Genomic DNA, 9600 nt, shown 5'->3' with positions numbered 1-9600 from the left:
AATGAAAAGTTGAGAAGTCAAACTTTGAAAATTGATAATATGAAATATATTAAAAGATTTTATAATTTAAATAGTTTTTGATTATTATCTATTCTTATTCTATTTTATCAAATCTTATTTTTTCTGTTTCTATATATTCTATATTTAATGCATTGGTACTTTTGATAGAGTGAAACCAGCAGTTCTCTTCTGAACTGCAGCAAACAGCTTTCATTCATTCTTAAAAAGTTCTCTTAATGATCCGGATCTGTTTATTACAGTCATGTGACCAGCAGCCATCAGACAGGTGATGCTCTGTTGTTGTTTATCTAAAATAGTGAATAGGTGAAAAATCACCAGGATCAAATCAGCTGATTAAAGCTGCAGATGTTTGAGCTGCTGGCTGCGCATCACCGCCATCTTGTGGCAGAATGCGGTACTTATTATTGTCTCCAACAGTTTTAGACGAACATTTCTCTAATAAAATACATGTTAGATAAACTGCGGTTTTATTATTGATGTATGAAACATATTTAATTATCTCTACATGCTTTCAATTTTTTTTTATTATCTGTATTTTTTTTTTATTATTATTTCCTCCATTTATTCTGATCTCCTTCATAACCACCTGCAGACTTAGCGGCAATATTTGTCTAAAAATGTGCATTTTAATTAAAAAGAAAAACATTTTATTGAAACTTTTCTCTCATTTTATTTCCCCTCCGGGTGGTGGTATCCCATAATGCATTGCGCTCTGGCTGGATCATGGACCAAGGCGGTAAGCTAAGCCTATCCGCTGTTAGCAAACTGTTTGTTTTTGTTGTTTGTTCCTTTCTGTTCTCTGAGGGACATTTTTAGTTTAGCATGAACCATCTAATGATTAAAATAATTAGCTGAAGTGGCGCATTGCTGCTCTGCTGTGGCTCTATGGCTACAGGAAGCTAGCAGTTAGCTACAGAATCATTCAAAGTGCTTCATTATGCAGACAGCTAGCATGTTTCAGACCCACCGAATCATTAACTTTATGACCTGAAACGATTCATTGCTACATATAACGCGGTTAATCATCATTAATAACCAGTCGATATGCGAGGTTGGTTCCAAAATCCAGGCCGCTAATGCTAGCGCTCAGCGTTAGCCGCTAATGCTAACGCGGCTAAAGCTCCATGTTTGGTTTATCCGCTTCAGTTTTAAGGTCATTTTCATGTTTGCATTAAATAGTTTTCCTACATTTTTAGCAGTAAAGTGTTTTTAATCCGCGTTTTTTCAGAAGTTATAGTTTTTTCTGACTATAAGAGAATTGGCTAGACCTTAGGTAGCCACCGAGATGCCTGATCAAAAACGCCTGAAGCGCCTTTCAAGCAGCATTAATATGTTGTTAATATTATGATCACAAAATTCATAAAACGTGACAATTAACTAATTTAATTGTATCCAGAATTTTTTGTCAATAATAAGATGTAATAAAACGGAAAAGTATTTTTTTTTCCTGTTTGGTAATCTAACTAAAACGCCTCATTCCAAAAATGAGCTCAAACATCTATTTATTGAATGCTTTCCTATTGTTGAGAACACAAGAGAACCACAGTACTCTGATATTCATAGATCTAGACAGATGGCTGCCTTTAGTGCTTTATTTATAAAGGGAATAAAAACATTAATGTATAAAAAATGACGAATAACAGCCGATATGGATGCCAACATCAATAGATCCTGCATCCCTAGAATGGACACAACTTCACTTCCGTCTGTCCGTCCGTCCGTCCATCCATCCATCCATCCATCCATCCATCCATCCATCCATCCATCCTTTTGCTGGTTTCTTATACTTTAATTTTCAGTCTGTTTCCTGTGAGTCTGTCTCTCTCTGGGTTGCAGATATTTCTGAGTCCTGCTGAACCACAAATGACAAAATTATATGTTGAATTTTATTATAGCATTGCATATTTTTTCTTGTAAACTTGATATATTTTATTCCATGTTGCATATCCCAGTAAATCTGTTTCACCTTTAAATCAGCAGTTCTCCCTAGTTGTGTCTCTGCTCTGCTTAAAATCAGATTGATGAACCAGTCTACCGATATAATGATGCCAGAGAAAATTATTTTCAGGATCTCTAGAAGCTCTGCAGCCTGATTCTCTGTTCAATCTGAAAACAACAGATCTGTGTTCATTTTAATCTGGAACTCTGAGTAATGCTCCTCTGAGGAGCCCAGCTTTTTTTTAACTCATATAAATGACAATCTGTTGCCATTTTTAGCTGAAAAAGCTCCGTATGTGTAACGAACGGATTTTTCGGTGGTATCTCTAATTTTTAGACTAGAAGAGTTCTGCCTTTTAAGACAGGAAAGTATAGCAGTTAAAGTTGCTACTTGAGAAAATACTGAACCATAGAGATAAAAATAGCCCTGTGATTCAAATTATAAATTGTATTTGGAATAAAAATGAGAGAACTAGGGGTGCTAAAAAACACATCCTCCAAAGACAGATATTTACATGGGAATGTGGCAGATAATTAATTGACATATTACTGATCTTGCTGGATTTTATTCTGCTTTACTTCCATAAATTGCAGGATCTTCTTTACTTTATCTTTGCCAGAAGATTTAAACTTTAAAAGCCTTGCCCTCATAATTTGCAAGTTAATTTATTTATAAAGTAAATGTAAACGCTGCTTCTGTTCTCCTGATATTTGGGACCAAACCATCGCGTTTTCATATCATCCACAGAAAATGATCTTCCAGGAGGCGACGGCTCGGGGGGGCTGAGCGACCTGGACGTCCGCAGACAGATTCCCATTAAGCTGCTTTCAAAGCCGCCCTTAAGGAGCAAACCGCCGCCGCGCACGCAGAGACCCGGCGGCGGGCGTCCGTGTAAAGGCAACCCTGGAGAGGACGGTAAGGAGGAGCGGCTGCAACTGGAAACATCTCCACATCCAATCCTCTGTGTTTCCATAGGATGTGTTGATATTTGGCTGCTAACTTTCAGGAAGGGTTCACCTGTGCCGAGTCCAAAGGAGGGCGGGGCCTAATGGCCTGCAATTAAAATCTAACATTTTTTATTTTTTTTATTCCATTTTTTTCTGATTCCCCTGCTAGCTTGCGCTGCAGCAGGTTAGCCATGTGTTACCATTGTGACTAGCCTCGCTAAGCCTTAATCCTGCTTCAAGGAACTCTGGAAAACATCATTTCAACATCTGGAAATTGGACTAACAGAAATGAAAATATATAAAATCAGTTAAAAACGGATTGAGAAATAAACCATGGAAAAAATAAAATCAGGAAAACAGCAATTAGTATAAAAACTAGTTTTTGATCTGCAATAAATTATTGGCAGAAAAATCATTTAATAATTAAATCATTGAGAATAAAACTGATGCTAAATCTTTGGTTTAGATTTTCTTTTTAATCCTGAATCTGTAAACTTAGTAGCTCATGTTCACTCTGATAAATGATAAACCAACTTAAAGCTAAGCCTGTTAGTTTTACGCTGAAGCTAACAGGACGCTAAAGCTAACAGGCTTAGCTTTAAGCTAAAGCTAAACCCGTCTCTCTGTCCTGTGTCTGACAGTTTCTTTTCCTGCAGATAAATTTGGCTTCAAGCAGGAGGAGCGATTTGACTGTGGAACCAAAGCTGGAGACGTCTTTGGGAGTCAGAGGAGGTTTCCTCAGCCTCTCTTCTGGGATTACAAGGTAGCTAACTGCTGCTCTAGAATTACTCCTGTTTCTAAATGATTTCAGCTTAATTTCCCTGTTTTCCCTCCAACAGTTAAATTTGATCGGTGAGAGGGACAAACTTCCCATTCACTTCTGTGATAAATGTGGTCTCCCCGTTCAGCTCTACGGACGGATGGTGAGCAGCAGAAACCGTTTTATTATATATTATAGAATAAATATCTTGACTTATTTTGTAACAATATAATTCATGTATTGATGTTAAACAATATGAAGCATCAGAGAAACTGCAGAGAAAATAAAACCAAATCCTCTGAAGATTTTTATGAAACTGATTCAAGTTTAATAATTGGCCTCTGAAAGACCAGGTTGACTGATCAACTGTAATGATTTGGTAGAAATGAAGCTGCTCAGGGTGATGAGGATGATGAGGATGGTAATGATGAGGATGATGATGGTGATGATGATGATGAGGATGATGAGGATGATGGTGAGGATGAGGATGATGGTGATGATGATGATGAGGATGGTGATGAGGATGGTGATGATGATGATGAGGATGGTGATGATGGTGAGGATGATGGTGATGATGATGTGGATGATGGTGAGGATGAGGATGATGGTGATGATGATGATGAGGATGGTGATGAGGATGATGATGGTGATGATGATGATGAGGATGGTGATGATGGTGAGGATGATGGTGATGATGATGATGGTGATGATGATGAGGATGATGATGAGGATGGTGATGATGATGATGAGGATGGTGATGATGATGAAGATGATGGTGAGGATGAGGATGGTGCTGAGGATGATGGTGAGGATGAGGATGGTGATGATGATGGTGATGATGATGAGGATGATGGTGAGGATGAGGATGATGGTGATGATGATGATGAGGATGGTGATGAGGATGGTGATGAGGATGGTGATGATGGTGAGGATGAGGATGAGGATGATGGTGAGGATGATGGTGATGATGATGATGAGGATGGTGATGAGGATGATGATGGTGATGAGGATGGTGATGAGGATGGTGAGGATGATGGTGAGGATGAGGATGGTGATGATGATGAAGGTGAGGATGAGGATGATGATGAAGGTGAGGATGAGGATGGTGCTGAGGATGATGGTGATGATGAGGATGGTGAGGATGGTGATAATGAGGATGGTGATGATGAATGAGGATGGTGATGATGATGAAGATGATGGTGAGGATGAGGATGGTGCTGAGGATGATGGTGATGATGATAGTGGTGATGGTGAGGATGATGGTGATGATGATAGTGGTGATGGTGAGGATGAGGATGGTGCTGAGGATGATGGTGATGATGATAGTGGTGATGGTGAGGATGATGGTGATGATGATAGTGGTGATGGTGAGGATGATGGTGAGGATGGTGAGGATGATGGTGAGGATGGTGATGATGATGATGATGGTGATGATGATGAGGATGGTGATGATGATGAAGATGATGGTGAGGATGAGGATGGTGCTGAGGATGATGGTGATGATGGTGATAATGAGGATGGTGAGGATGAGGATGGTGATGATGAATGAGGATGGTGATGATGATGAAGATGATGGTGAGGATGATGGTGAGGATGGTGATGATGATGATGATGGTGATGATGATGAGGATGGTGATGATGATGAAGATGATGGTGAGGATGAGGATGGTGCTGATGAGGATGGTGATGATGGTGATAATGAGGATGGTGAGGATGAGGATGGTGATGATGAATGAGGATGGTGATGATGATGAAGATGATGGTGAGGATGAGGATAGTGGTGATGGTGAGGATGATGGTGATGATGATGATAGTGGTGATGGTGAGGATGATGGTGATGAGGATGATGATGATGAGGATGGTGATGATGAAGGTGATGGTGAGGATGGTGATGATGATGAGGATGGTGATGATGAAAGTGATGATGGTGATGATGGTGAGGATGGTGATGATGATGGTGATGATGGTGAGGATGGTGATGATGATGGTGATGATGGTGAGGATGGTGATGATGATGGTGAGGATGGTGAGGATGGTGATGATGGTGAGGATATTGATGATGATGGTAATGATGATGATGGGGATGATGATGAGGATGGTGATGATGATGGTGAGGATATTGATGATGATGGTGATGATGATGATGGTGATGATGATGATGATGAGTGTCTCTCCTGGTTGTCCATCGGTTGGTTTTTCTGATTGATCTGACTCTGTCTCTGAATCCTCTCAGATTCCCTGCAAACACGTCTTCTGCTACGACTGCGCTCTGCTGCATGAGAAGAAAGGAGAGAAGATGTGCCCAGGGTGAGTTTGCCGTCTAGACTCCGCCCTCATTGCTGGGAGGTGGAGCTTAAATCCTCTCTCTGTTTCCAGGATGAACCTGTTTAAATGCACGGAGCCGGTCCAGCGCATCGAGCAGTGCCAGCGAGGCTACCTGTTCATGTGCAGCGTGGTGCCGGGCTGTAAGCGCACCTACCTGTCTGGGCGGGACCTCCAGGCCCACGTCAACCACCGCCACCTGAGGACGCCTAAGACGGCGTCCCGCCAGGAGCCCGTTCATCTGGCCCCAGCGCCCGAAGTGCCGGAAAGGTTCCGCGTCCCTCCGCCTCACATACCCAAAAGCCACGTTCACCTCCCCGGGCCGCTCCAGCACGGCGGCCACGACCCGTACAGCCAGCCGCCGCCGCCCAACCCCCACGAAGGCCCGCCCCCTCCGTCGCCCATGGGGCCTGAGACCTACCGCATCTCCACGGTAACCACTCGTAAACACAGCAATCTCATCACCGTGCCGATCCACGACGACTCCGCGTCTCGGGAGCCGCTGTCTGCGGGGCCCGGCCCCGGCCAGCCCCCCCACCACCACCCTGGGGACTACGCCGCCCAGCCCCCCGTGGTTTCTCACGCTCACCACATGATGGCGCCGCCGCAGCATAACTTTGGACCTCCTCCTCCCCCCCCTCCCCCCATCAGTCACCCCATGCAGCACCCAGCCCAGGCCTCGGGGACCCCCCACATGGTGTACAACCAGGCCCCTCCCCCACCTATGTCTACAGCCCCCCCACCCATCACCCCCCCACCAGGGCACATCATGGGTCAGCTGCCCCCCTACATGAACCACCCGCCCCCAGGGCCCCCGCCGCAGCACAGCGGCCCTCCTGTCAACGCCCCCCCACCCCATCACTATAACCCCTCCTTCCCTGAGGACCAGGGCACCCTCAGCCCCCCCTTCAGCCAGCCGGGGGGGCTGAGCCCGGGCATGTGGCCCGCCCCCAGAGGGCCGCCCCCCCCACGGATGCAGGGTCCGCCCCCGCAGGGCCAGATGCCGGGCCCCCACCATCCAGACCAGGGCCGCTACAGGCCGTACTACCAGTAAGCTGGTTGCCTAGGTAACAGTCATTTCCAGTGATGTCAGCAAAGGATGTAGGAGAGCTAGATGCGCACGCAGTCCCAGCGTCTGCCGGATGAATATCTACGTTCATTAGTTTCACAATAAACATGTTTGTTTGATTTTTGCCTCAATCTTTTCAGACTTTTTATTAAAAACGGTGATAAAATAAAGTGACGCTGATTTAAACTCCTCCTTCTTTTCCCTTCGCAGTATGGGGAGAAATCAGTTCCTCTATTATTAAAAGCTGAGACTTTGTTTCAGAAAAGGAAATTTAAAGAAAAAGTTTTAAAAACGGAACAATCAAAAGGTTTAAAAAATAATTTACATGTTTGCAAATGTTTGAGTTTAGTTTCAACATCCAAAGGTTTCCTTCTGTTGGCAGATTTGATCCTGTAAGAAGGATAAATGCTGCAATAAAACGGATTTAAAGCTGAAACTCTTTGGTCTCCTGGACGTCAACCCTGGAAGAAGAAGAAGAGTGGAGCCTCAGTGAGTTATTAGGAGTAATGGATGGATGATTGATGGATGGATGCGCTCGGTTACATTTCTGTGGCCTTTCATCCATCTTCAATCAGTCCAGATGGTTAATCTGAACTCGTATTGATTAGGATTTTATGTAATAAGTTGGTCCAGTTGATTTAAATGAGTGAGAATAATGTAGATTATATTAGAGCCTCAGAGGAAGAGAAAAAACTAACATCCGACATTAAGAGGAATTTTTCCGTTTGTGAGAAAAAGACATTAAAACCCTGAAAGGAGTCAGACTGACTCTCTCTGCAGTGACACCCTAACGCCACCAGATGGCAGTGAAACGCCACCCTACAGCTGCCAATAATGAGTTAAAGCATTTCTTCTACCATAATTTCTTTCTATCCACCAAGCAACTCTCTGGGATTTGGGGGATTAAGGAGGTCAGTGTCCTAATCTGAGAGAGACTTTAATCTCCATAGATTAGGACACCATACTAAACAATCCACAGACTATGGAGTGAAAACTGTTCCATTATGGCGAGAAAAAAACATGTAAATGCTAATTTAACAAAACTTTAAAACACTTCTTAACTAAAAAAGGTTTTAACTTTGCTTTTATCTCAGACCGTTTTTTCAGATTAAGTTTTTCAAAACGCATTTTTCTTCAAAATGCGTTTTCCAGAACATAAAGTGTTCACTCCTTGGGGCGGACGAATGAAGGAGCATTTCTATTGGTTTGCATTTTAATTGGTTCATTTTGGGCTTAATTAAACAGAATATGATCCGTAGAACAAAAGAACATTTAATAAAAAAATTCATGAAAGTCTTAAAAAGAAGATTTTGAAGAAAAAAAAAGAGAAAAAAAAAAAGTTTGTTTCAAAGCCTTCTTATTAGAAGGCTTTGAAACTTATTAAAACTTTAAACTTATTAAAGAAGTTTGTCAAAGTTTTGTTTCTGGATTATTTAGTGTGAAATAATATTGGAACAAAGTTAATTTCCTGCGTTACACAGGAAGTGGCGAACGTCCCTCCCTGCAGGAAAGTTCTGGCCTGAATGAAACTTTTATTTCTATTCAGCCAGTTATTAATCAAGGACGTTCTAAATCATAAAACCTTCATCCTAACATGCGAGTTTTCAGCTCCGCCAAAGGAGGTGAAACCTGTCAGTCTGCAGGCAGACGGAGAAAAAGCAATGATCATGAAGCCAAGATGACTGGAGGTGACCTGAGTTTATTCAGCTGCTTTGTTTAACAGCTTCCATCAACTGTAAATCTTGTAATGTTTGTGCTTCCTATAAATGGCCTGTTGACAGCAGGATAGTTTGCTTCTATAAAAGGTGAGGATGGCAGCGGGGGTCAAACCCGGGTCACGTTCGTTTCCCTGTTAGCAGGCGTTAACAAACAAGGGCAGGGCCGGCAGCGTTGCTGAGCCACTGACTCATAATCCTGGCTTCCCTGAACACCTGATGCAGCTACAGGTAGAGAAAGAACCTTTGTCCCCGGGGCGGCGGCGCCCGCTGACTGGAAGCTAAATCAATCAACCAAGAAGGAAAACAAGCTCCTTCTATAGGAAACAAGGACCGGCGGATGATTCAGACGCTTCTGATCATCTGATAATGAGATAAACTGAGATCAGCTGTGAGGATCAGATAAAGGCTGCAAAGATTCTCAGTTTCACCGAAAAACAAAAATCAGACTGATTGTCCTGAGAGGAAACCGGCAGCGCTCCGATCACCCCACAGTCAGTGGGGCTGCTGGGGTCTGTGGGTGAGAGGCGGGGTCTAACCTGGACAGGCCTCCAGTTTGTCTAACTGGTCTGCAGGAACCTTCTGGGCCCTTTGGACCAGTGAGGTGGTGTTTCCAGTCCAGGTGAGGGTGTCTGTGATGACAGAGACCAATGTGCTGATATTTCACCACAGGCAAACGTCCACGTTTTCGTCTAACCCTCCAAAATAAAATAAAAAATATAATAAAATACGATCAAGGGTTTCTAATCTCCAAAGCATCCTCAGCCTTCTGACTGGTTGATGAAAGCTTTGGAAAATGTCCTTCTGCTTCACGTCCACAGGACAAA

At 43.2% G+C, this 9600-nt stretch overlaps 1 protein-coding gene across 1 annotated transcript; it reads left to right on the top strand.

Annotated features, from left to right (window-relative positions):
- Positions 1-626: 626 nt before the first annotated feature.
- LOC119775061 (E3 ubiquitin-protein ligase Hakai-like) lies at positions 627-7189 on the top strand. Its single transcript, XM_038272931.1, has 6 exons — positions 627-757; positions 2708-2875; positions 3564-3670; positions 3747-3830; positions 5901-5974; positions 6044-7189. Exons 1-6 carry the CDS (start codon positions 745-747, stop codon positions 7041-7043), a joined length of 1446 nt encoding a protein of 481 aa, XP_038128859.1. The 5' UTR covers positions 627-744; the 3' UTR covers positions 7044-7189.
- The last annotated feature ends 2411 nt before the right edge of the window (positions 7190-9600 follow it).

This window comes from Cyprinodon tularosa, unplaced genomic scaffold (genome assembly GCF_016077235.1).
Source record: "Cyprinodon tularosa strain WSP-4 unplaced genomic scaffold, ASM1607723v1 ctg849, whole genome shotgun sequence".
Lineage (NCBI taxonomy): Eukaryota > Metazoa > Chordata > Actinopteri > Cyprinodontiformes > Cyprinodontidae > Cyprinodon > Cyprinodon tularosa.
This window is presented reverse-complemented; position numbering and strand designations above follow the sequence as displayed.